Raw genomic sequence first — 26,285 nt, forward strand, 5'->3', positions numbered from 1 at the left:
TACGGCGCCAGCTTGGTGGCAATATCTTGCAGGGTTGGGGCAATGTTCTCCAGGAGGCTGTATATACTCTAAACCAGTGTCCAATATATAGTGGTGTTTCTCCCATAGCCAGGATTCATGGGTCCAGGAATTAAGGGGTGGAAATGGGAGTTGCATCACTCACTATTACCGCTAGTGACCCACTTGCAAGATTTTTGCTTCATTTCCCTGCGTCCTTATGCTCTGCAGGTCCAGAGGTCTTAGTTCCAAAGGAAGGAATGCTCCCACCTAGAGACACATCACTGATTCCACTGAATTGGAAGCTAAGAATGCCACCTGGCCATTTTGGGCTCCTTATGCCTCTGGATCAACAGGCAAAGAAAGGAGTTACCATACCGACTGGTGTGATTGATCCTGATTACCAAGAAAAAATCGGATTGGTATTATATAATGGAGGTAAAGAAGAGTATGTCTTCAGGGACAACTAGGTCAATTGGCATAACATAGTTTACAAAGAAAATGTTCTACATCCCACTTTTGTGAGTGGTGTCTGGGATCTTAAAGCTTGCTGGTGGCCATCTAAGATACTTCAATTGGTACCATCCCACTTGGAGCAAAAGAGAATGAAGAAAACCAAAGACACAAGGAAAATACTAGCACAAAGAACTAAAAGGACCAAATGAACCAGAGACTCCACCAGCCTGGAGAACTAGATGGTGCCTGACTACCACCAGTGAATACCCTGACAGGGAACACAACAGAGAGTCCTGGACAGAGCAGGAGAAAAAAGTAGAACAGAACTCACATTCTAATAAAAAGACCAGACTTAATGATCTGACAGAGACTGGAGGAACCCCCGAAACTATGCACCCTGGACACACTGTTAACCCAGAACTGAAAACATTCCCAAAGCCTACTCTTCAGACAAAGATTAGCTAGGACTATAAAACAAAAAATAATACACATGAGGAATGTGCTTCTTAGTTCAATGAGATATACAAGACCAAATGGGCAGCTCCTGTACAAAAGCAGGATGAGAAGGCAGAAAGGGACAGGAGCTGGGAACCCAGGGAACCCAGGGTGGAAAGGGGGAGTGTGCTGTCACATTGTGGAGACTGCAACTAATGTCGCAGAACAATATGTGTATAAATTTTTTAGTGAGAAATTAACTTGAGCTGTAAACTTAAAGCACAATTTAAAAAGAAGAAGAAGAAGAATATGTCTGGAATGCAGGAGATCCCTAGGGCACCTCTTAGTACTACTATGCTGTCATGGATTGAATTGTGTCCCTCAAAAATATGTGTATCAATTTGGCTAGGCCATGATTCCCAGTATTGTGTGATTGTCCACCATTTTGTCATCTGATGTGATTTTCCTATGTGTTGTAAATCCTATCTCTATGATGCTGATGAGATGGGATTAGCAGCAGTTATGTTAACAAGGCAGGACTCAATCTACAAGATTGGACTGTGTCTTGAGCCAATCTCTTTTGAGATATAAAAGAGAAAAGTGAAACTCCCAACAAAAGAAAAAGCGCTCACACAGATGGCTTCACTGGAGAATACTACCAAATATGTAGAGTAGAGCTTACACTAGTGCTATGCAAACTATTTCAGAACATAGAAAAGGAAGGGATACTTCTGAATTCATTCTGTGAAGCCAGCATAACCCTAATACCAAAACCACCACAAAAAAAAAAAAAAGAAAATTACAGACCAGTATCTCTCACTAATATAGATGCAAAAATTCTCAACAAAATTCTAGCCAATAGAATTCAACATCAGATCAAAAAATAGTACACCATGACCAAGTGGGATTCATACCAGGTATGCAACGATAGTTCAACATTAGAAAATCAATTAATGTAATCCACCACATAAATAAAAGAATCACATGATCATCTCAATAGACGCAGAAAAGGCATTCAACAAAGTCCAACACCCATTCCTCATAAAAACTCTCAATAAAATAGGTATAGAAGGGAAATTCCTAAGCATAATGAAGAGCATCTATACAAAACCAACAGCCAAGATCATTCTTAATGGAGAGAGGCTGAAAACATTCCCCTTGAGAACAGGAATAAAACAAGGATGCCCTTTATCACCACTCCTATTTAACATTGTGCTGGAAGTCATAGCTAGAGCAACGAGTCAAGAAAAAGAAAGAAGGAGTATCCAAAATGGCAATGAGGAAGTAAAACTGTCCATGTTTGTGGATGATATGATAGTATACCTAGAAAACCCAAAAGACTCCATGAGAAAACTACTGGAAGTAATAGAAAAATTCAGCAGGGTAGCAGGATACAAGAAAATGTACAAAAATCAGTTGGATTCCTATACACCAATAAAGAGAACAATGAACAGGAAAATAACAGCATTTATAATAGCCCCTAAAAAATAAAATACTTAGGAATAAATCTAACCAAGGATGTAAAAGACCTATACAAAGAAAACTACAAAACATTGCTGCAAGAAACCAAAAGAGATCTACATAAATGGAAAAACATAGCTTGCTCACGGACAGGTAGACTCAACATTATGAAAATGTTAATTCTACCCAAAGCAGTCTACAAATACAATGCAATCCTGATCCAAATACCAATAGCATTCTCTAAAGAGATGGAAAAACTAATCATTAACTTTATATGGAAAGGGAAGAGGTCCAGATAAGTAAAGCGCTGCTGAAGAACAATAATAAAGGTCACTATCTGACCTCAGAACTTACTATATAGCTACAGTAGTCAAAACAGCCTGGTACTGATACAACAACAGATACATTGACCAGTGGAACAGAATTGAGAACCCAGATTAAATTTATCCACCTAAGGTCACCTGTTCTTCCACAAAGGCCCAAAATCCATCAAATGGGGGAAAAGACAGTCTTTTTAACAAATGTTGCTGGCAAAATTGGATGTTCATCTGCAAAAAAATGAAACAGAATCAATATTTCACACTGTACACAAAAACTAATTCAAAATGGATCAAAGACCTAAATATAAAGCCAAAAACTATAAAGATCATAGAAGAAAAAATAGGATCAATGCTAGAAGCCCCAATACATGGCATTAACGGGATACAAACCATAACTAACAACACACAAACTCCAGAAGATAAGCTAGATAACCAGGATCTTCTAAAAATTAAATACTTAAGCTCATCAAAACACTTCTCCAAAAGAGTAAAAAGAGAACCTACAGACTGGGAAAAAAATTCTGGCTGTGACAAATCCAACAAAGTTCTAATCTCTAAAATTTACAGGAAAATCCAACACCTCTACAACAAAAAGACAAATAATCCATTTTAAAAATGGGCAAAGGAAATGAACAGACACTTCACCAAAGAAGACATTCAAGCGGCTAACAGACACATGAGGAAATGCTTGCAATCACTAGCCATTAGAGAAATGCAAATCAAAACCACAATGAGATACCATCTCACCCCAGCATTACTGGCACGAATCAAAAAAAAAACCAGAAAATAACACATGTTGGAGAGGCTGTGGGGAGATTGGAACTCTTGTGCACTGCTGGTGGGAATGTAAAATGGTACAACCATTTTGGAAAATGATATGGTGCTTCTTTAGAAAGCTAGAAATAGAAACACCGTATGATGGAGTAATCCCACTCCTAGGAATATATCCTAGAGAAATAAGAGCCATTACATGAATAGACATATATATGCACACCCATGTTCTTTGCAGCATTGTTCACAATAGCAAAAAGATGGAAACAACCTAGATGCCCATCAACAGATAAATGGATAAACAAACTATGGTACATACACACAATGGAGTACTATGAAACAATAAAGAACAATGATGAATCTGCAAAGCATCTCCAACATGGATGAAACTGGAGGGCATTATGCTGAGTGAAATAAGTCAATCACAAAAGGACAAATATTGTATGAGACTACTACTGTAAAAACTCAGGAAAAGGTTTACACACAAAAAGAAACAATCTTTGATGGTTATGAAGGGGGAGAGGAAGGAAAAACACTAAATAGATAATAGATAAGTGGTAACTTTGGTGAAGGGTAAGACGGTAAATACTGGGGAAGCCAGCACAACTTGTCAAGGCAAGGTCATGGAAGCTCCATAGACATATCCAAACTCCCTGAGGGACCGAATTACTCGGCTGAGGGCTGTGGGGAGAATAGTCTCGGGAAACATCTAACTCAACTGGCATAACATAGTTTATAAAGAAAATGTTCTACATTCTACTTTGATAAGTAGCGTCGGGGTCTTAAAAGCTTGTGAGCGGCCATCTAAGATACTCCACTGATCTCACCCCATCGGGAGCAAGGGAGAATGAAGAAAACCAAAGACACAAAGGAAAGATTAGCCCAAAGGACTAACGGACCACAACTACCACAGCCTCCACCAGACTGAGTCCAGCATAACTAGATGGTGTCTGGCTACCACCACTGACTGCCCTGATAGGGATCACAATAGAGGGTCCTGGACAGAGCTGGAGAAAAATGTAGAACAAAATTCTAACTTACAAAAAAAGACCAGACTTCACTGGTCTGACAGAGACTGGGGAAACCCCGAGAGTATGGTCTCCAGGCACCTTTTAGCTCATTAATGAAGTCACTTCTGAGGTTCACCCTTCAGCTGAAGATTAGACAGGCCCATAAAACAAAACAAGACTAAAGAAGCACACCAGCCCAGGGGCAGGGACTAGAAGGTAAAAGGGGACAGGAAAGCTGGGAATAGGGAACCCAAGGTTGAGAAGGGAGAGTGTTGACATGTCATGGTGTTGGTAACCAATGTCAGAAAACAATACGTGTACTAATTGTTTAATGAGAAGCTAGTTTGTTCTGTAAACCTTTGTCTAAAGTACAATAATAGAAAAAGGAAAGAAAAAGGTGGGAAAAAAAGGAGAGAGAAGCGAGCATAGAGACATGGGGACCTCATACCACCAAGAAACAAGAGGCAGGAGAATAGCATGTCCTTTGGACATAGGGGCCTTGCACTGAGAAACTCCTTGACTAGGGGAAGATTGATAACAAGGACCTTCCTCCAGAGCCGACAGAGAGAGAACTGGAACTGACACTCTGAATTTGGACGTGTAGCCTACTAGACTGTGAGAATTTCTTTTTGTTAAAGCCATCCACTTGTGGTATTTCTGTTATAGCAACACTAGATGACTAAGACACATGCCCTGTGATTAAAGTCAATGAAAAACTACTACAGCAACGCAATTCTGACATGACTGCTAATGGCCCAGACCCTTCAGGAATGAAGGTTTGGGTCACCCCACCAGGCAAAGATCCACGACCAGCTGAGGTGCTTGCTGAGGACAAAGAGAATACAGAATGAGTGGTGGAAGAAGGTAGTTCTAAATACCAGTTACAACCACATGACCAGTTGCAGAAACAAGGACTATAATTGTTATGAGTATTTCTGCTTTGTATGTGTGCATCAAATATTTTTGTTTTCTTCACTCATAAAATATAAGATGTAAACAGGGCTAGCGCATTTTCGGTTGTATATGTGTTCATTGTATCATGTTAGGTACAAGTATGACTTTATAATTGTCTTTATTCAGAGATTATGTATGGTTTAAGAAGATGTATACAGGTGCCAAGTTGACAGGGGGTTGACCGTGATGGTTAAGGTTGTGTGTCAACTTGGCTGGCCCAAGATTCTCAGGGGTTTGGCAGTCGTATGATGTTATGATCACTTCCATGATGAGATTTGATATAATGTGATCACCAACATGACGGGAACTGCTGTTAATAGCCAATCAGTTGAAAGGGAGTTTCCTTGGGTGTGTGGGCTGCATCGAATATAAGTAGACATTCTGGCAAGGCTCGTGGGCTTTTGCTCATGGTAAATCCTGCAGCTGGCTTCTGTTTGTCTGACCGCTGGTTCTTGGCACTTGAACTAGCAGCTTACCTGCAGTCTTGACTGCTGATTTTGGGATTCATTGATCTCTGCAACCTGTGAGCAAGAGCCCTGCTCTCTGACCTGCCAATCTTGGGTTCACTAGCCCCTGTGGCTTCATGAATCAGGAGAAGCCTCTATTCTGATCCATGGACCTGGGACTTGCCAGCCTCTACGATCTCGTGAGCCATTTTCTTGACATAAATCTCTATATATATATTTACAAGCTTTACTACTGGTTTTACTTCTCTACAGCAACCAGCCTAAGACAATATATATATATTTAGAGGACATTTATCTCAAGGAAATGGCTCATACAGTTGTGGAGTCTGGCAAATCCCAAGTCCATGGTTCAGGCATCAGGCTAGAGGCTTCTCCTGACTCACATAGCTGCTGATGAACTCAAGATCAGCAGGTCAGATGGCAGGCCACTGGCTCAAGTCCCAAGAACCGGAGGTCAGATGATGATGAGCCGGATGAAGGATCCAGAGCAAGCAAAAGCCAGCAAGCTTTGCCAGAACGTCCATATATATTGCATGCAGGCTACACCCCTGAGGAAACTCCCCTTACAACTAATTGACTGATCACATCAGACCACATCATGGAAGTGATTACATTATATCATAAAGTAGAGGATAACTACATCATTGCATAACTGCCAAACTACATCATTATATAATTGCCAAACCACTGAGAATTATGGCCCAGCCAAGTGAACACACAACCTTAACCATCACAGACCTCTGGTAGAAAAGACAAACAGACAACAGGAACAGCAAAAATGCTTACAATAGCTCATGTATGGTGACAAAGTTACACCTAGGGTGACATGAGAACCAGGAGCTTAAAGAAAAGTTTCCTTTCCCAGAGCAAGTGACTTCTGACATCCAAATTTGAGTTAGCTGGGCCAGGTGAAGGAGAGAGTGGAATGTGAGTTCGGAGGAAGGAAACAGGAACCAGACCTTCAAGGCAAAGGAAGCAGCAGGTGCACATAGATGGGGAGGAGAGGGAGGGTGGCCTGTTCGGGGAACTGCAAAGAATCCAGAATGGCTCAAGTGCAGGCATGAAATGGAGGACTGGAGAGAGCTGGAGCTGGAGAAGTGAGCTGGGGCTGTGCTTTGGTGGGCTGAGTGTGCTGTGTATGCTAGGCTAGTGAACTAGGATTTTATCCTGGGGGTACTGGAGAAGCATGGTGGGATTTTAAGCATTAGAGTAACACAATGAGATGGGTGCTTTAGAAAGCACAGGTGGCAGTGGATTGGATAGGATGGGAATGGGGCAAGCAGGATTAGCTAGGAGGCAGGTGCAGCAATCTCCAGGAGGAAGAGTGAGGGATCTAACGCAGTGACAGAGAGAATGGCGATAAGGAGTCAGTGTGAGAAAGATGCAAAGGAGAGGAATGATAGGCTGATTGGATATGGCCCTGAGAGAGGGGACATGTCCAGGTGACTCCCAGGTTTCTGAGGGATTGGTAATATTCACTGAAACGGGGCACCCAGGGGAGACAAGTTTGGGAGAAAGATGTTGAGTTCAATTCTGTAGGTGTTGCCTTGGTGGTAACTGTGGGACATCTAAGTGGAGCTGAACAATAGGCAGTAGGGTAAAGAGTTCTGGATTGAAGATGTATATCTGGAAGTCTCCCTATCCATGAGGTGGTTGAAGCCATGGGAGGAATGAACTCATCCAGGGAATGTGAGAGTAGCAGAGGCAGAAACTAGAACACTGAAGAATAGTACTGTCTCTCTCTCTCTCTCACACACACACACACACACAAGGAGCAGAGAGAGAAAGCAGAACTAAGAAGTAACAGCTAGAGGCAGGATGAAAACCAGAAGGGGCTGGAAATGAAAACCAGAAGGGGCTGGATACACCGAGGAAGGAGAGGGCCTTTGAGGGAGTCAGAATCATGGTGCCAGGCTGCAGAGATCAAATAAGGTCAGGCCTGGAAAGGATCCACTTGACCTAGCCAAAGATCATGGTTTACCCACAAGGGTAGTTTCAGTGTGTGCCTGAGACAGAGGCCTGACTGCAGCGGGCAGAAGAGGGATGGAAAGAAGTAGAGATAGTAAATGTTGACTCATGAAAAAGTCTGGCTCTCAGGCAAGGTAGTAGGGTGGGAAGCTAGGTAGAAATAATGAGAGAGAAGCTGGGGTCAGAGGAGAGGGGATAGTAGAATGGTTCAGGTCTATAAAGCACAGGCAAGGGTTGGGTCCAAGGAGGAAGGATTATTCTTGAGTAAAAGGAACTTCCCTTTCTCTGAGGTGGAAGGAAAGTAGAGATAACCGTGTAGACACTGGCATTTGTGCTTGGCAGTCTTGGCTTTCTCAATGGAAGACAATCGTAACCTTCTGCTGATGCAGATGAGAAAGGGTAAGTAGGCTCTGAGGAGAGCGGGAGGAGAGCTGCCCAGGCCCACATCAAAAGATAGCTGAGCCTACACTTACATCATATATGTAGTTTTGGTTTGTTTCTTTTTCATTTTTCATCTCTCTTGGTGACTAGCAGTGTCTGCCACATACTGTTCAATTAAATTTAAATCAAGGTGAATCACACAGCACATTGCCATCTTGAGGGGAAGAAGGGTTACAACATCGGATAGATTGAATGAGATTCCTACTAGGCTGTAATTTTACTCACTGGAATTCAGTCATCGATTCAACCAATATTTCTTTTTTAACATCTTCCATGTGTGAGGCCACTGTGCTAGGTACTGGGGATACAGTGGTGAACAATATGGCATTTTACGTGTAATGAAGACATCAGTTGTGTGCTTCTTGCGTTCATGCTTGTGGGGTTTTAGAGGCCTTTTAAAGCCCAGTGGGCTTTTTCTTTGACTTTCCTGCAGTCATCAATGACCCTTCCTTCCCTGTTGAAATTCTTTTTCTCCCCTACTTAGACATTGCACTCTCCCAGTCCTCTTGTCTCTGGCTGCCCCTCTTCGGGTCCTCTCCCTTCCCCTCCCACCCCCAAGTATAATATTGTGCAATCCTTACAAACTTGCTCTTCCCTGTTGGTCAAACTTCCTTTTTCAGACTTCAACTACTGCATCATGTGAATGGCCCCCAAGTCTGTACTATTTGTTCTGGCTCTCCCCCAACACTTCCAGCTTTCTACCAATTTAATTGCGTTAGGATGTCTCACCTTTTCTTCAACTCAGCATGTCTGAGTTAGTTCATCATCTTTTCTACCTGCTCCCCACCCTCGCCCCCTTGTTCCACACTACCCCTTTCCCTGTATTCCTGGCCCATTTACTAGTTCTGAGATTGAAAACTCAGTAGAATCGAAGGATTGGGGAGTCTTGCCTCATATTGTTCTTCTCTTTGCAGATTCCCCTCTGAGATTTAAATAGGATGAAATAAGGGGGTGGATTTCATTGAAGTTACCAAATCAGCAAAGCCTCCTGTAACCAGCTCCTGGATGTGGTTTCTCTTTTGCAGAAATCCCAATATAAGAACCCGACTCACCTTGCTCAGCAACAGGAACCCTGGAATCGGCTCAGTTCAACTCCCACAATCACCTCCATGAGGCGGGATGCCTATTTTTTTGATCCCAAGGTAACTAGCATTGACATGCTATTCATCTTTACATACGCTTAGGACTCATTAATATTCTTTTTGGAAGGTAGTCCGTCCCTGACTTCTTTGGCATCTTTCCTTTTGTCCCCAGTCCAAGACCCTACCAAATCCAAAACCAATTTATCTGGCCTCTGGGAAGTCAGAAGGCTTGGGTTTTGCTCCAGGCAGTTATCTGGAACGAATTATCTCCTCACCAGACGTCTCACTCTTTTGATTAAAACAAAGGCTGACTATAACCATGAATGAGGTATGGTCCATTAAGCCCAAGTCAGGGACAGTATGACTCCCATGTCTCCAGTGAGAGCTCACCACTCCTTAGACCAAAAGAGAGACAACTCTGAATTTTCAAGAATTAAGAGGTCACTATGTAAAACAATTTAGTGTGTATGGAGTTGGTGGAACTCAGCCCCAATAGGGTTTTCAGTATGCTTTGGGGGGAAGAGTAGCCCTGGGGGGATTTACTTCCTCTGTAGATACCCTGGGTGGCATAAATGGTAAATGCTTGGCTGCTAATCGGAAGGTTAGCTGTTTGAGTCCACCCAGAGGCGCCTTGAAAGGCCTGGCAATCTACTTCTGAAAAATCAGCTGTTGAAAACCCAGTGGAGCACAGCTCTACTCTGACACACATGAGGTTGCCTTAAGTCGGGGTCAACTCCATGGCAACTGGTTTGGTTTTTGGTTTGGTAGATACCAAAGGATGACCTGGATTTCCGTTTAGCAGCCTTGTACAACCACCACACTGGAGCATTCAAGAACAAAAATGAGATACTGGAACACCAAGAGACGGTTCAGGATACCCATGGGTAAGTGGTAGAGGCTGAGCCTTTCCACGCTGAGTACACTGCCATCCGATCACATAAGGTAAAGTGTTACCCGGGAAATAACAAAGACAATAAATAGGTACCGGGAGCCCTGGTGGCACAGTGGTTAAGTTTGGCTGCTAACCAAAAGGTTGGCAGTTCGAATCCACCAGCTGCTCCTTGGAAACCCTATGGGGCAGTTCTACTCTGTCCTATAGGGTTGCTATGAGTTGGAATCATCTTGACAGCAGTGGGTTTGGTTTTCTGTTTTGTAGACAAATTTCTGTTTTTTTTTTAAACATCTGTATCTGTAATGCAATTTCTGTATTTTTATTGTCTACAATAAACAGAAATCCTTCACGATCACGCTCACCTGTATAAACAAATAAACCTTCAGTTAATTCCACAAAGGGAAAAGGGCCCTTTAGCTGCTTTAGTTTTGAGGTTGCACACAACTACCTTTCCCTTCTCATCTTTCTCTGATTTCACCCTCCCCTCTTCTTCCCCAACCATCTTCTAGAATCACCAAGATCCCGGAAGAATTTTTACCACCTCCCCCACCACCTCCTATCACATCACTGGCTAACATTAGACACTGGATCAACCCCAAGAAGGAGTCCATCCACAGCATCCAGGGTTCCATAGGTAAGCATTACAAGACTGGGCGGGCAGATGGTGGTGCAAGACCCATTTGCTGTAGAGTCGATTCAGACTCATAGCGACCCTATAGGACAGAGTAGAACTGCCCCATAGCGTTTTGAAGTCTGTAATCTTTATGGAAGCAGACTGCCACATCTTTCTCCCATACAGCAGCTCATGGGTTCAAACCACTGACCTTTCAATTAGCAGCCGAGTGCTTAACCACTGCACCACCAGAGCTCCTTGGTGGTGCTTCTAAATAGACCCAAGAATCAGGGAGTTGAGGTCACTGGCTGGTAGGGAACATCAGGGACAACTTAAGAGTCTTGTAACAGTAGTGACTAAGTTGGAACATCTCAGACTAATACCAGGGGACATGCTGACTACAGAGCTAGGAAATGAATTCAATTTTTCAGAGCCTTTTAGCTCAGCTTTAGATCTAGGGGACAGAAACTTCCAGCAAGGGCAGGCAAAGGGCAGAAACCCAGGAGTGGAAGACCTGTAGCTGCCTCTCATCAGTCCTCCATATGCTAGTTTCCCCAGCTGTTATAAGAACTTTCTCCACAGTGCCCATAAGTATATGGGTGATTAAAGGTTCCTGGAAAAGGTAAACTGTCTGAAACTCATAGTCCCTTCTTACTGCTTTCTCTTCTCTCCAGTGTCCCCTCACACTGCAGCCACCAATGGAGGTTACTCCCGAAAGAACGATGGTGGCTTCTTCTCCACCTAGTATTGACAAGCTTCTGGATTAATCACAGTGGAACATCCTGCCACCCACCTCCATTAAATAGATTTGTGCAAGATGAAACCTGATGTGTCTGTTACCCATGGACTACGAGTTGCCACTTAACCAAACATGGGAGGGAAATTTCTCAGCTTCTAGAAACTAGTCCTGTTGAGTGTATTTGCAACCTGGAAAGCTATTTTGCTGAGAAGCATTAGGACAGAGCAGCTGTCTTTGGTAGGAGGTAAGTACTCATGTTTTGTAAAATAGTCACTCTGAACATATAGATTCATTCATTCAACATTTATTGCAAGCTTAGGTGTTTCAGACATTGAGCTAAGTGTTCGGGAAACAATAATGAACATAGCCTTTCTCTTAAGGAGCTTACACACACACTTAATTTTTTGTAGCTCTAAGAAGCAGTAATATTTATGCCAAAGCCACGCTGCAGATTTCGGATGTCCCGGGTTCAGTCATCTGCTGGGCTCTGCTGTTCCACCAGGGCTCCATCTTCCTTGTCCCGGTTCCTTCTCATTGTTCATTCTCTAACTCTGCTGCCTCCTGTTCTAGGAGTCAAATTCCTGTCAATTTGAATTAATCCATAGCTCCAGTTCTTATAAACATGGTTCAACAATCTCGCGTTTGCATTTGGAGGTATCTAATTGATGTGTTAATGTAGTTTCTAAAATTACAATTCACTCACAGGAAACTGCTGTGCCATAAAAAAATGGTTAGGCAAGAAATGGCAGACCCTTTAGAATACTGTACAACAAATTCCCATTTATAGTAAGTTCGGACAGGATATGTATTAAGAAATTCAGGTAAGAGTTTCTTCCTGGTACTCAGGTGCAAAGTCCTTAAAATACCACAAATCTGTCATAGCTCCTCTTCCGCTGGGGCACTTTCCAAGCCATTCAAATAGTATCTACTGCCAAGTGGCAATATGAAGTTTCAGTTCTCATTACTTAGAATGGCCGAAGGTGCTGGACTGTCGCTCTGAATAATCACCTCATGCAGACTATTTGAGATACTCATAAAAAAAAATTAGCACTGCAATCCATGCCTTGAGACTTTAAAAAATAGATTCCTAGGCCTCCCAGGTGATTTTTAAATTAGTAAATCTGGGGCTGATCCCCGGCATCTGAATTGTAAAAAGCTCTCTCAAGTTCTTGTACATATACACATGTACATATCGTGTATGCTTTGGCGGCAGACGCTGCAGTGCCTTTGGCCCTAGGGACCACCAGTGTTGGTACCATGCAAGAGTCATCTTGATGAGCCGGGCCTAAAGAAAAAAGAGAGGGGGCTAGGAGCGAACAGTGTCTCTCTCCAGCCCCAGCTCCCACGGGCGGGGCGACGGCTCCTTCATCCTCCACCTCCGTCTGTCCGCATTCAAGGCCGCAGCCGACCGTTAGCGCGCGCGCCTCCAGCCACAGGTAGCCGGTCACCGAGTCCTGGGGCCGGGCTCAGATCAGAATCGCCTGGATAATCAGCGGCCCGGGACAAGCCCGGCCTCGTCTATCTGATCAGTTCATCATTTCTGAGCGCCGGGCCCCGTCGGACCGGCTCCGGGACCTCGGAGACCACAGCGCTGCCACCGCCCAAGGGCCTCGCTGCACAGCGCCCCGGGGGGCTTCGCAGGAGGGGATCTTTTCATTTCGGGTTGGCCTGGCGGGGCTGGGGTCACGACCCGATCAAATAAGATCAAGGTGTAGGCGGGGAGAGGGGCGCAGAAGCGGGTGCACGCACTCCTCACGCACACCCACTCACACTCCTGCATCCACTCACACACTCGACACGCACGCGACTTCCACGCGACACAGCAGCACAATACACACAAACCTCACCCCACGCCGCTCTCCCTCCCGTAAAGGAGCGGAAGTCCACCCTTGTTTTAAACCCTCTGCCCCCTCCCCGCCGGAGGATTCTGGGAAGAACCACCGAGCACTGGCGGGCAAGTCGAGGGAGCGCTTTGCCGCCCCCGCGTGGATCGGAGGAGAACCTAGGTTCCACGGGACGGAGGAACAAATTCCCACAATACTGAATCGCCGTGGTTGTCTTTGGGTTTTTCTGTGTAGCTACATATTCATATCCATATCCATAGCTTTTATTTGATCTCGATTTTATTTTTATTCGTCTTAAATTTAAAATATCCAGATTCTGGTATGAGATCTTTCAATCTCAAGAGATTTATAGGCGAACGGCTTCTTTCCCATGAAGACGGCAAACCAGTAAGAGAATTAGTTCCCTTAGGAGTTTCTCCTCCCAAGGGAGAAGGCAAACATCTTTTTATAAAAGGGAAAGGTGAGGGATAGGTTATTTAAACCCAAGGTCTAGGTGATCAGGATATCTGTGAAATGGGTAAAGGTAGGCAAGCATATCGTTCTGTTCTCACAGAGCCCTACAGCTGCCCAAAACTTGGTAACTGTGGTAGTCAAATTGGATTGCCAGGATACATATGATTTTCATACCGATTAAAACATATCTGATTCAAGCCCCAAAATTAGTAAAAAAATAGTGGTGAGTACTTAGCTCGTATTAGCCAGCACATTATGAGCTCCTTCCTCCTCCTTTTTCAGTTAAATATGGAGAATGAACCAGAATTGCCCTATTTTGGAGATTACTAGAAAATGAAATGTGAAATTATAATTTGTACTTGTGCCAGTGTCAGTATGCATGTGGAATAAACAAATATGGGGGAAATTACCTGTTGTACGGGGCCAGACATCCCATTGGCTCAAGGCTTTTGTGTGTGCCTGGCTGGTTAACCTGATAAACTCATTTGAATGAAGTTTCTGGCTGGTGATGGCAGATATTTGTGGTAAATAAAATGTATTGGGGGGGGAGGGGTTAATAGTAGTGGTAGGTAAAATCCTTACCTAATACACCTCAAAACTTATATACACGTGTGTGTGTGTGTGTGTGTGTGTGTGTGTGTGTGTGTGTGTGTGTGTGTGTGTGTGTGTATCAGCTCCCGCTACGGCAAAAGCCAGGCCACACAGATTCTGAACCATACAATATATTCAGTGACCACAAGGGGGTAACAGGAATACTGGCATTCACTAACGTGAACTGAAAAGGTAGGCTATGGGCAGAACTGAGGGGAGTATTCAACAAGATTCAACAAATTCAGCATGTGACAAACAAAATGGACAAATATTGTAGGGAAAAATTTTATTTTCAAGGATTTATGCAGACAATGGTGAATAAAAAATTGTATTTCAACTATAAAAAAGGAGCTGACTTCATTCCACCTGGCATACGGGGTTTATGGTGATGCCTGTTTGAATCTGAGGCAATATTGCTATCCCCAGTCCTTCACCCCTAAAAGACTCCCCCAGAGAACAACTTCCTACAATTTTTAGTCAAAAATGTATACGACACATCAACCAAAGTAACCAATTAAACAAGTTTCTGCTTATCTGCTTACATAAAGTCAAGAAATGAAATAAGCTGTGTGTTTGTCTCTTGCTGAAAATTCTCTTCACCCTGCACACTTTTTGGTACCTTCTGGTATGAAAACATTTCAAAATACAACAATACAAGAGTTTAGGTCAAGATGACCCACCCAGAAGGCTGTAAAAATTGGTATGAACTAGAACTGTGAAATGCAACTAGTTTAAAATATGAAGCAGCTCTAAGTGTTAAGCTTAGAGACATTAGCCCTATTAGAAAATAAAATTCATTAAAGCTACAAAATAACAAGTGCAAAACATGCTGAACCTGTATTTCCAGGGAGTAATTTTCCCTTTGGTCAACAGGTTCCACACTCACACCCACAAGGTGTAACTCTTTTTTCTGGTTCCACTAGATTTCCGTACTCATATGAAAGATCCTCAGAAACGACCATGGGAAACAGACTGAAAATTTACCCTGTGGACCAATTCCTGAAGAGATAACAGCGACAACTCTGAGATGAGTACACATGTAGTGTTTACTGGATGACTTTCTACTTCTAGAAACTCTCAAAGCACTAAATTGCGTATTTCAGAACCTAAACTTCCCAGCAGCTTTTGTTCTTTTGGAGTAGGTCAACAAAAGACATACTTCACTGTCACACAGGGGTCAACCACAGCTAACCTGTCCACAGATAATTCAGGGATAAGTTCCCTTTGTTTTTACCTTTGTGGGCAATTTAACTGGTAGACCTATGTCTATGCTTCTTTTTACAACTGCTTAATTTTTAAACCTACTCTTTTTTTTTAATAGAGAAGGTCTAGGCTTTATAAATATTTAACAGTTGATGCTTTTACAGATATTAGTAGGAGGGAATAGAGAGGACTTCCCTTCAAATGTTGGGTCATCAAAAATGAATTGCTCAGGACTTACCATAGCCCATGAAAAAGTCCATCAATCTCAACTGCAAACCTGTTTTCCTTCAGAAAACATGAAAATACCCTCATTTTATTCATGGATTCTATGACCTGTCCAAACAAGCCTATGAATATCAGCAACCTCTCTCACTCATTCAAATTCTTCATGTTCTCATAGTAAATAGAGTTTCTAAGAACAGCTGAAGAGCACTGAACATAAAGAAAGTTAAGAGTTGGCCAGGATAAACAAGTAATGAACTAAAAATTGCTATAACGATCCACACATAACAAAGAAAAAGTTTGCATCTTAGATAACATGATGAAACGTCCATCTAACATGATTCTTATACTAGATGAACTTACTAGTATATGAATTAACACACTAGATTTATTTCTTCCACCTTAACTGCAAATATATTAAACAATTATTTCTTCAATAGCTTCTCTTTCCCTTAGTGGAGGCATTTAAAACTGCTTGAGTAACAGTACTTAGCGCTAAGTAATTTAGAAAATATAAAAAGGCTTTAGGAAAATAGCAACAGTTGATTCATTCTCCATGTATCATTTGATCGGGTGAAGTCTCCATTTGAGGATATTGGTGAACAGGAAAATTTTTCTTGTTTAAGTCACCATTTTCTGATCTCACCACAGACAGGTTATAATTTCTCAAACCTTATGTAGGCCCAGATTCTCCTGGCAAACTTCCCAAGCTACCAGCACACATTTCATCTGTTCTCTTTTTGCAATGAAGGCCATGTCTCTCTATGTTCCCAGATGGGTATATGAAAGATTAACTTCCAAAGCCAAACAATTTCTTGGCATTGCACCCAGGCCTCCCCCAAGTTCCCAATTTGCCAAATCCAAATCGAACAGGAAAAAAAGCCAAGTCTCGAAAATTATCCCCTTCCAGGAGGTCTGAACACAGCCTATGTTCTTCCCTACTGAGTCTCAGTTTGAAAAGATCCCGAGGGGCTGAAGAACAAAATAAGTAACATGTTTTTAAGCAGGAGGTATGTAATCTTATCTTGCAATTTATCTGGACATCATACGCTCTCTACCAAGGACTGATTTACACATAAATCAAAGGAAGTTGGCTTTCTGGAGTCCCCTGAAGCATAAACAATGTTTGTGACCATAAGGAGTTGTTTTCCCCACATGTGGTAGGGGCGGATGCTGTGGTGTCATCCTGGGGACTTTGATGATTTTAGCTGAACTCTGCTATGCTGGGCCCGGGACCCCGACAGGTTCTTCACCCGCATCCCCTTGATTGGCAGTTGATGAGCTGGACGCTTTGGAATTCATTTTATAAACAGGACGTAAAAGGCCATTACAACACAGGCGACCGCCACTGCCACATGCAGCCTGGTTCCAATCACAGCGGCTGGGGGGCAAAAATAAAAAGAGAAAAAATATCACACTCTGCCCTTCGTAAAAGTCTTTACCTTCAAGGTAACACTTTTAAATCTCAAGTCACAGATGAAGGGCCTCAAGGACCTGGGGATGTATTTAAATGCTATTCTGAAGCACTAGGTTCTAGGTTCAAAATCTTTTGAAAAAGATTTAGGTAGGTAGGATTCCAGATGAAGGTACCCAAAATGAAAAGCAGAAAGGCATCTGATTTAATTAAGTCAAAACTTTAAAAAGATTCCAATTTCTTTCCAGAAAATCAGAAAAACTTTTCATTGGGTAAATATTCCTCCCAGCACATTCCAACCCAGAGTAAAATTGTTTATACTTTTACTCCATGGAGAATAGTAAAATCACCTAGATACTAAAATAAAGAATTATGTTTTTAAAATAACAGCAAATTTTAACATTTACCTTTTCCCCTCAACTTTAGAAAATCATTATTTTACAGACTCTCAGGCTCAATCTCAGGGATCTTCTTCAAATGGTGAAGCAAATACAATGCTAATCCATCCCCATCCCCCACTCTGTAGTGTCTCACTGTCCAAAGATGGAAATCTCCTCTCCCTGTTGAGATATGAACTTACCTTTGTAAAACACACCCCAAACTCCTTTCTTCTCCGATAGCAGCCAGGATTTAAGACGAGGTACTTTCTTGAAGTAGGCACAGGTACAAACAAAGAGCAAACCAAACACCAGAATCCCATCCAAAGAGTACACTGTTACAGAAAGAGGAAAAGAAAACCTTTGGCACTGATCTAGCCTGGGACTGAGCCCACCTGAGAACTCTAAGGAGGATACAGTGTGATACAATATCAAGATGATAACCTCAACTAGCAGTGCCACCCCTTGATAAGAGGGAGCCAAGGTCGTGGCACTAACAAGGTTACCTTACTGTTCTCCAAAATTGCTTGTAGACATCTCTCTTGCACCAATTTCAGTTGTCCCTTCCCTCCTCTTTCAAGAACTACAAATTCTGGTAGTTTCTGTGGAATCAACTTGCCAGGAGTGGCTAGTGTCGGCAGTAGGTTGAGAGAGCTATCAGAATCTTTGCAGGCTGAGCAGGGAGAATTATACATGTTCTTATTATAAATCACTCAAGTGATTTAAAAAAAAAAAAAAAAAAGGAGCTACTAGATATTCAGCCAAGTTCATAGGATCTGCATCTGTTGGTGAAGAATATGTTAAGGCAAAAAGTAAAGTTTATCAAAAATTGCAGGAGTTAGGATCCATATGACTGCAATTTTCCTATACTTACACTTCATGCACAATACTCATAAATGAAAATTTCTGCCAGAATAACACAGATTCTTTTTTTTTTTTAAAAAGTATCTGAAGCTTTGACATAGTGGAGACATTTGAACTCTTAGTTCTATTTCTTACATACGTAAACCAAGCTATTTCTCGTACATGGAAGCACAGTATCTACCAAAAAAAAGATATCTGACCACAAAAAAAAGGGGAAGATACTAATATTTATTGAGCAATTGCCACGTGTCAAACCACTCTTATTTCCTGGTTCAGATTATTTATTCCTCTGGGTAATGTCTCTTCTCTTACTGTGCCTAATATCCTCAAACTTTTGATGGCCCAGGAAACTCCAATAGGACGTTTTATAGAACCAGTATCTGCCAATTCTGGACCATTCTATCTCCCTCTCTCCCTCTAGTAAACTACCCCACGGTTAGGTGTCGGAAGAAAGGGCCCAGTAAATTAAAGCATACACTAAGTTGTTTATGATCCACGACATCTTTTGTGGTACTCTTTTCCTCCCATAAGTTTTTGCAAGCAGTGCCAAAATTCACAAGGACGTGAAATTTGAGTCTTCAGTGCCTGGCCTATGGAGAAGGTACTTTTGAAGAGAGAATTGCTTTCCTGTGCCCTCAAATCATACTGCCTAAAAGGCCTTCTCTTTCCCTTTCCTGAAAGGTTGACTCTAAACTAAAGACCATAAAGGCCCTGCTTCCTGCCCTTCCTGGAATTTGGAAATCATGTCTATAAAGTGTTTGAAGCGGCCTGGAAAATTAGGTCAGATAAACAGGGTGGCAACTGCTAAACCATTCAGAAGAGGCAGTGTCTAAATCCAAGCCTTGCAACACTAGCCAGCGTCTCTAGATAAGATCGATCACCCAGCCAGTACTATAGAATTAAAGAAGAAAAGCCTCCGCGGTATTTTTTTCAAAAAGAGAATTTCCTTTTAGGGTCTACATTCATCCTCTAAAATTGCGGAGCCTGAAATTCTCTGACTTTTACGTGCTCCCAACGACTCGACTGTCCGAAAGTATGAGAATTTAGGGAACTGGGGGAGGGTACTCTTTTCTCTGGTGTTAGCGCAGCAGTCCTACCAGGACAGGCCTCCGACAGAGAATCCTAACGGCCAAAACGAACTTCTAGGACCGGGAGGAGAATGGAAAGCACAGGATCGGGACCGAGGACTCAGGGTGTGGGCATGTGAGGAACTGGGAGTCCTAGATGGGCACGCCACGGGGGAACCCGTGGAGAGGTATAGGGGGTAGGAGTTAAGGGCGCCGAGAGGCCACGGTGGGGGCCCAACCGGGAGGGGGCGGGGAGAACGGACACGTCAGTCCCGGCCCCGCCCGCCACGTTTCACCTCGTCCCTCACTCCCACTCTCCGCGCTGGACACCGACTCTCACCGTTCGTCATGGCGGCTGGGCCCAGGCCTGTTAGGGGCTCTGGGGTCAGCAGTGGTAGCCACGAAGCGAAAGCGGGGGAAGCCGGCTCCGGCTTGACACTTCCCGATCCGGGCCGCGGCGAGGGGCAAGAGCCGTAGGACGCAGGCGCAAGGACCGAGAGGCGAGCGCTGGACGCAATCAGGAGTGGCTAGCCGATTGCCGAGCCAGAGGGCCCTACATAGGTGGTGCTTGCGTGCGTACGTATGCAGAGCGCGGTCCGGTGGCGTCCTACGTGGCCACGGTAACCGGGAGGGTTTTTTTTGTTTTTTGTTCTTAGTGCCCCTGCAAAGTTGATGTTGGAGCGTAACCAGACACTCTCCCATCTGTTTGAGAAGGCCGAGGCTTGCGGTTTTGCGGCGGCTGATGGTGTCTGTGTGTGCGTGGTTTTGCGGCGGCTGATGGTGTCTGTGTGTGCGTGGTTTTGCGGCGACTGTGTGTGTGTGTAGTTTTGCGGCGGCTGGTGTGTGCGTGTTCCAGCACTAGAGAGCAAGAGGCAGCCCTGATGGAAATCGGGATAGTATGGATTTTTAAAATGAAATAAGGAACTTTAGAACCAAAACAAGCCGCATATTTCAGATCCTAAAGCTCCACGTTGTCGGAAAGCATTCAGATAATTGCCTGTTTGTATTTTTCTTTCCCTTCAACTATCAGAGAATTTTCCATTATCTCCTGTATTTGATTCATGCTGGGTTCACTTTAACAAGAAATCGGCACTATCTGGACATCGCTTCTCCGAAGATACTCACATCGTCAGCCTAATGGTAGGGGTGGTGTGGAGGAGACTGAGCCACAGATTCAATTTTGTAAATTGGAATCCTTAATTGTACAACAATTCAGCCTGCTTTATTAGGATCCATGTGAAAGCGCGACTTTTGTGTGGAGTCCTCTGAGGGTGTCTAAAGTTACAAGTCCGCAGCCTTGTCGAGAACTGAAAGGGACTCACTGCCTCTTGCTTCAGCGCCATTTGCTGGCTGAGGCCTGATTCGTTATGCTTAAGAGGAAGAGGTGCCAAAGCTGCCCTCTAGGAACAGTAGAGAGGCAAGCCAAAAAAAGTCAGATGCAGGGTAGATTCCTTGTGAAAATATATATAAATATACATAAATGCAGAAATAAAAAAAAAAAGGGAAAATCGGAAGCAATCAGTATGTCCTTTAATAGGTAAATGAATAAACTGTGGAATATCCCTACAATGGAATATTAGTCAGCAATAAGAGCTATCAAGCCACAAAAAGAGAAAGCTTAGATGCATACTGTTAAATGAAAGAAGTCAGTCTGAAAAAGCTACATACTGTATGATTCTAACTATATACCATTCTGGAAAAGGCAAAACTGTAGAGACAGTAGAAAGATCAGTGGTTGCCAGGAGTTTAGGGAGGGCAGAGGCCGTAAGTAGAGCACAGAGGATTTTTAGGGCAGCCAAACTATTCTGTATGGTACTATAATGGTGGCTACATGACATTATGCGTTTGTCAAAACCCAAGGAACTGCACAACACAAAGAGTGAAACTTAACGTAAACTATGGACTGTAGTTAATAATAATGCATCAATAATAATAAACCAATGTTCATCAACTAACAAATGTACCACAGGAAGGCGAGATGTTAAGAACAGAGGAAACTGGACAGGGGGAGAAGGAGTATATAGGAGCTCTATACTTTCTGTTCAATTTTTCTGTAAACCTAAAACTGCTCTAAAAAATAAAGTTAATTAAAACAAACATACAACAGAAAACAAATGGAAGAAATATGTGACAAAACCTAAGACATGGCCAGCCAACCTTTTGGGTTACATGTGCATGTACATATATACACAAATCCCCATGCCCAAAAGAACTGCTGAGGACATCTAAAAAAACAAAGAACACCCTAGTTGTCTTGGCCTTTGAACCTTTTGTCAGTCATACTGTAAAACACAGTAGCACTAGTTTCATCACTAGCAACTGGCTGCTTCCTGCACCAAGGCTGAATGAAGGCACAAAACCATTCCAACCAGGTCTTAACAAATTCATGTTCCCTGATTTGTACTCAACCATATAACTCATCTCCATTTAAAAAAAAAAAACAAAAGAACTACACTATCCTCACTGACTTGCTCCTAATTGATCATTATTTTTAACCAGGTTGTTCTTCCAACTAAATATAGACATTCCTAAGACACCACCTCCCTTTTTCTACTCATTAGTAACTCTCACTTGGTGGACCTATTCTATTCCATGCTTCAACTGTCATCTCTATGCAGAGTTCTTTTTTTGTGGTAAAAAGATTATGTATGTGTGTGTGTGTGTGTGTGTATATATATATATATATGTATATATATATATATATAGCCAAAAACCAAACCAAACCCACTGCCATCAAGTCGATTCAGACTCATAGCGACCCTATAGGACAGAGTAGAACTGCCCCATAGGGTTTCTGCCCAGATTCAACGTGGGGGCAGATATAGACCTCGCCCCTCAAGGAATGTGAAAGAATTAGCAGCCACACTAGTCGCTGACGTTGTTAGGTGCCATAAAGCCGGCTCCGACTCATAGCGACCCTAAGTACAACAGAACAAAACACTGCCAGGTTCTGCGGCATCCTCACAATTGTTGCTATGTTTGAGCCCATTGTTGCAGCCACTATGTCAATCCATCTCATTGAGGGTCTTGCTGTTTTTTGCTGACCCTCTACTTTACCAAGCATAATGACCTTCTCAGGACTGGTCCCTCCTGATAACATGTCCAAAGTACATGAGACAAACTATTGCCATCCTTGCTTCCAAGGAGCACTCTGGCTGTATATCTTGTTCTTCTGGCAGTCCATGGTATGTTCAATATTCCTTGCCAATACCATGATTCAAAGGCATCAATTCCTCAGTCTTCCTTATTCATTGTCCAGTTTTCACACACATATGATTGAAAATATCATGGCTTGTGTCAGGCGCACCTTAGTCCTCAATGTATAGAGTTCTTTCTATACGTTTGCCAGTTCTAGGTGGGATCATACAGTATTTGTCCTTTTGTGGCTGACATTTCACTTAGCATAATGTTTTCAAGGTTCATCCATGTCATAGCATGTATCAGAACCTTATTTCCTGTTATGTCTGAGTAATATTCCATTGTATGTATATATCACGTTTTGTTTATCCATTCATCTGTTGATAGACATTTAGGTTATTTCCAACTTTTGGTTATTCTGAATAGTACTGCTATGAACATTGGTGTACAAGTATCTGTTTGTGTTCTTGCATTCAATTCTTTTGGGTATATACCTAGGAGTGGAATTGTTGGGTCATATGATAACTCTATGTTTACCTTTTTGAGGAATTTATGCAGAGTTCTTAAATTGATATCTTACCTAAGCAGTAGTCCAACATTTCTAACAGAAGTTCTTCTGACATCTGAAATGTCTCAAACCTAATTCATTTCCCTCTGAAATGAACTTCTCCTTAGGATTTTCCAATCTTTATGGTTAACATTTATTTATTCTAATCACTACATTTAAAATCTGTAAATAATCTTTGAATCATTCAACTCTTTTTTCAAAATGTCATTCAAATTGCCCCTTTTTTCATTCCTACAGGTATCACCTTAGTGATTGTACTATTTCAGCATTCTTTAAACATTAATTGTATCATCATAATGAAAACTTACATTTGTATAACAGTTTGACACTTTCAAAGCAAACCCTTGCAATATATTTAATCCTCAAAACTGCCTACTTCAGAGAGAAAGAAACCTAGGTTTAGGACTGCCCAATATCACACTCACACAATAATGCTAGCCTTCTGAACCCAGAACTAGAAAATTGTGCTCCAAACCACAACTGCCATTTCCTTTAACAGCAACCAAGTGCCTGCTGTATAAATTTCTGACTCCTGAGTCTGCTATTCAAGGCCCTCCAGCAGCATTTCCCCGTGCTCCCCTATATGGACTTTAAGCTTCAGCTAAAAAGACTATTCCATGTTCTCCTAGTCTTTGCTTTCTCACTTTTGTGCATGCTATTTATTTTATACAGTGACAACTGTGAGAGCCAGAACTCAATGGGACTGCCTTGTTTTTCCTGGTCTCACAATTTTCCACCTTTGACAGAGTGCAATCTTAGCACTTTTCTATCCTCTCTATTAGTGGAAAATATTTGAGTTTTGATGCTCACCTGACTGCTGCTGGCTCTGTGTGGAGGTGCTGGGGCCCCCATGGTCTCAGATGAAGATGAATTAAATCGTCTAGTAATCATAGTCGATACCAACTCAATTTGGTGGGGGAAAGCAAGCATTAAAAGAATTTCATCAGGAAACATCTAGCTCAGTTGGCATAACACAGTTTATAAAGACAATGCTCTACATCCTACTTTGGTGAGTAGCGTCTGGGGTCTTAAAAGCCTGTGAGCAGCCAGCCATCTAAGATACTCCACTGGTCTCACCCCTTCGGGAGCAAGGGAGAATGAAGAGAACAAGATACAAGGAAAAGATTCGTCCAAAAGACTAATACACCACAGCTACCACAGCCTCCACCAGACTGAGTCCGGTGCAGCTAATGGTGCCTGGCTACCACCACTGACTGCTGTGACCAGGATCACAACAGAGGGTTCTGGACAGAGCTGGAGAAGGATGTAGAACAAAATTCTAACACACACAAAAAAGACCAGACTTACTGGCCTGAAGGAGACTGGAGAAACCCCGAGAGTATGGCCCCCAGACACCCTTTTAGCTCAGTGGTGAAGTCACTTCCAAGGTTTACCGTTCAGCCGGGGATTGGACAGCCTCATAAAATAAAACGGAACTAATGAGGCACAGCAGTCCAGGGACAAGGACTAGAAGGCAGAAGGGGACAGGAAAGCTGATGATAGGGAACCCAAGGTCGAGTAAGGACAATGTTGACATGTAGTGGGGTTGTTAACCATTGTCACAGGGCAACATGTACTGTTTAATGAGAAACGATTTTGTTCTGTAAACCATCTAAAGTGAGAATAGCAGCACAACTGGAAGAACATAATCGATATCACTGAACTGTGCATGTAGAAATTTTTGAAATGGTGTATCTTTGACTATGTATATTTTCACCAAAAAAAAAAAAAAAAACTGTCTAGAAGGGAGAGGATTGACATGTCGTGGGGTTGTTAACCAATGTCATAAAACAGTATGTGTACTGACTGTTTAATGAGAAACTATTTGTTCGGTAAACCTTCACCTGAAGTACAATAAAAAAAAAGAATTTCAGTTTACTTTATCAAAATGCATAGATGCTGTAATGATGTTGGGAAATTCCCATTTATTCATGAATCGTTCCAACAGACTTGCTGTGATAGCAAGTCACATTCAAGAAAGTAGATTCTCAATCCTGAAAAGACTGGCAGACTGGGAGACTTCTTTGGAGAAGCCAGCAACCCTCCTTCTGAATTTAATCCCGCAGGAAGTAAAGAGAGAAAATATGAGTGGTTAACAGCAGCAAATGACATTATTGCTGAAGAGACTAAAGACCTAATGAGCAAGAGTGACATAAAGGGTCAACATACAGAAACTCTGCTGGCCGGGTCCCTCACCAAAGCCTTCTGCTATGTTTCTAGAATGAACAAGGAAGTTAAAGATAATCAGGAAATGAAGTCAAGGATATTGGTGATTAAGGCTGCAGAAGACAGTACATTGCAGTATATGAAGTTCATGAATATAATCTTCACAGCACAGAAACAGAATATTTGATTGATGCCTGTGTTTTAGACAGTGATTCAGGACTCCTCCAGGCTTGTGACATCATAGGGGGACAGTATCTGAAGGGGCCTCAGATGCCCTGCCTTCTGCAGTATTTGCTGTGGGTTTTGCTTCTTGATCAAGACCAGAGATCTCAGTTCATCCTCCTGCCCCCTATTCAGGCTGATTACAGGGCTACCTGCTTCTGTCATTGGAACCTCACTGAAATCTGCTACCTATTCTGTGTGCTTGTCAATGTCCTGCAATTTCAGCCCTATCTGCACTATGTGTGAGACAGCCTTTGAGATTTCTCAGCCTCCCGTGCTAAAGGCCAAGAAAAAGCAACTGATAGTATCTGCTTAAGAATAAAATATTTTTTCCACCTCTTAGAGCTAGTAGTAGAAATTGTTTGGCGGAGTCTTTGTTGGAAAGGGTCTGGAAAAATATAGATATGTAGAAGGTTATTTTTAAAGTGGTTATTAGTTTCTTACAGGAAATATTTCTAAAACAGCATTCTCATCTTGCACTTCCAGGGGACTGATTTGTTGGGGGAGTCATTTTAAGGAATATATTTTTTACTCTCTCCTGGCTGGATTT

General features: G+C 42.5%; 2 protein-coding genes, 1 non-coding gene and 1 pseudogene across 4 annotated transcripts; 2 read left to right on the forward strand and 2 right to left on the reverse strand.

Moving 5' to 3' along the window:
• The first annotated feature begins 9,353 nt into the window (after window positions 1-9,353).
• CFAP276 (cilia and flagella associated protein 276) lies at window positions 9,354-11,612 on the forward strand. Its single transcript, XM_023742215.1, has 4 exons — window positions 9,354-9,422; window positions 10,131-10,246; window positions 10,764-10,888; window positions 11,542-11,612. The coding sequence occupies exons 1-4, from the start codon at window positions 9,390-9,392 to the stop codon at window positions 11,610-11,612; spliced, it is 345 nt and encodes a 114-aa protein (XP_023597983.1). The 5' UTR covers window positions 9,354-9,389.
• A 1,460-nt stretch (window positions 11,613-13,072) lies between these two features.
• On the reverse strand, window positions 13,073-13,479 carry LOC111822748 (small Cajal body-specific RNA 2). Its single transcript, XR_002825864.1, has one exon. It is a non-coding gene; the product is annotated as a small Cajal body-specific RNA 2 (non-coding RNA).
• Window positions 13,480-14,562: 1,083 nt separating this feature from the next.
• TMEM167B (transmembrane protein 167B) lies at window positions 14,563-20,095 on the reverse strand. Of its 2 annotated transcripts, none has more exons than XM_004388040.2 (3): window positions 19,982-20,095; window positions 17,914-18,045; window positions 14,563-17,300 (listed from the first exon to the last, which is right to left on the reverse strand). In XM_004388040.2, the coding sequence occupies exons 1-3, from the start codon at window positions 19,989-19,991 to the stop codon at window positions 17,218-17,220; spliced, it is 225 nt and encodes a 74-aa protein (XP_004388097.1). In that variant the 5' UTR covers window positions 19,992-20,095; the 3' UTR covers window positions 14,563-17,217. The 2 variants fall into 2 exon arrangements, with proteins under 2 accessions (XP_004388097.1, XP_023597952.1); XM_023742184.1 differs by lacking the exon at window positions 14,563-17,300 and adding an exon at window positions 18,217-18,383 and having other exon boundaries at window positions 17,307-18,045.
• A 3,842-nt stretch (window positions 20,096-23,937) lies between these two features.
• On the forward strand, window positions 23,938-26,160 carry LOC101350245 (general transcription factor IIH subunit 3-like; annotated as a pseudogene).
• Window positions 26,161-26,285: the final 125 nt, after the last annotated feature.

This window comes from Trichechus manatus, unplaced genomic scaffold (genome assembly GCF_000243295.1).
Source record: "Trichechus manatus latirostris isolate Lorelei unplaced genomic scaffold, TriManLat1.0 scaffold00204, whole genome shotgun sequence".
NCBI lineage: Eukaryota > Metazoa > Chordata > Mammalia > Sirenia > Trichechidae > Trichechus > Trichechus manatus.

What these genes read in the sequence shown, in the direction of transcription:
- CFAP276 (XM_023742215.1), top strand. Translation starts at nt 9,390, where the DNA reads ATGAGGCGGGATGCCTATTTTTTTGATCCCAAG. An exon ending in ACGGTTCAGGATACCCATGG is followed by an intron (nt 10,247 to 10,763) that starts GTAAGTGGTAGA and finishes ACCATCTTCTAG; the next exon opens with AATCACCAAGATCCCGGAAG. An exon ending in CAGCATCCAGGGTTCCATAG is followed by an intron (nt 10,889 to 11,541) that starts GTAAGCATTACA and finishes TCTTCTCTCCAG; the next exon opens with TGTCCCCTCACACTGCAGCC.
- TMEM167B (XM_023742184.1), bottom strand. An exon ending in CAATTTTGGAGAACAGTAAG is followed by an intron (nt 18,046 to 18,216) that starts GTAACCTTGTTA and finishes TTTCTGTAACAG; the next exon opens with TGTACTCTTTGGATGGGATT.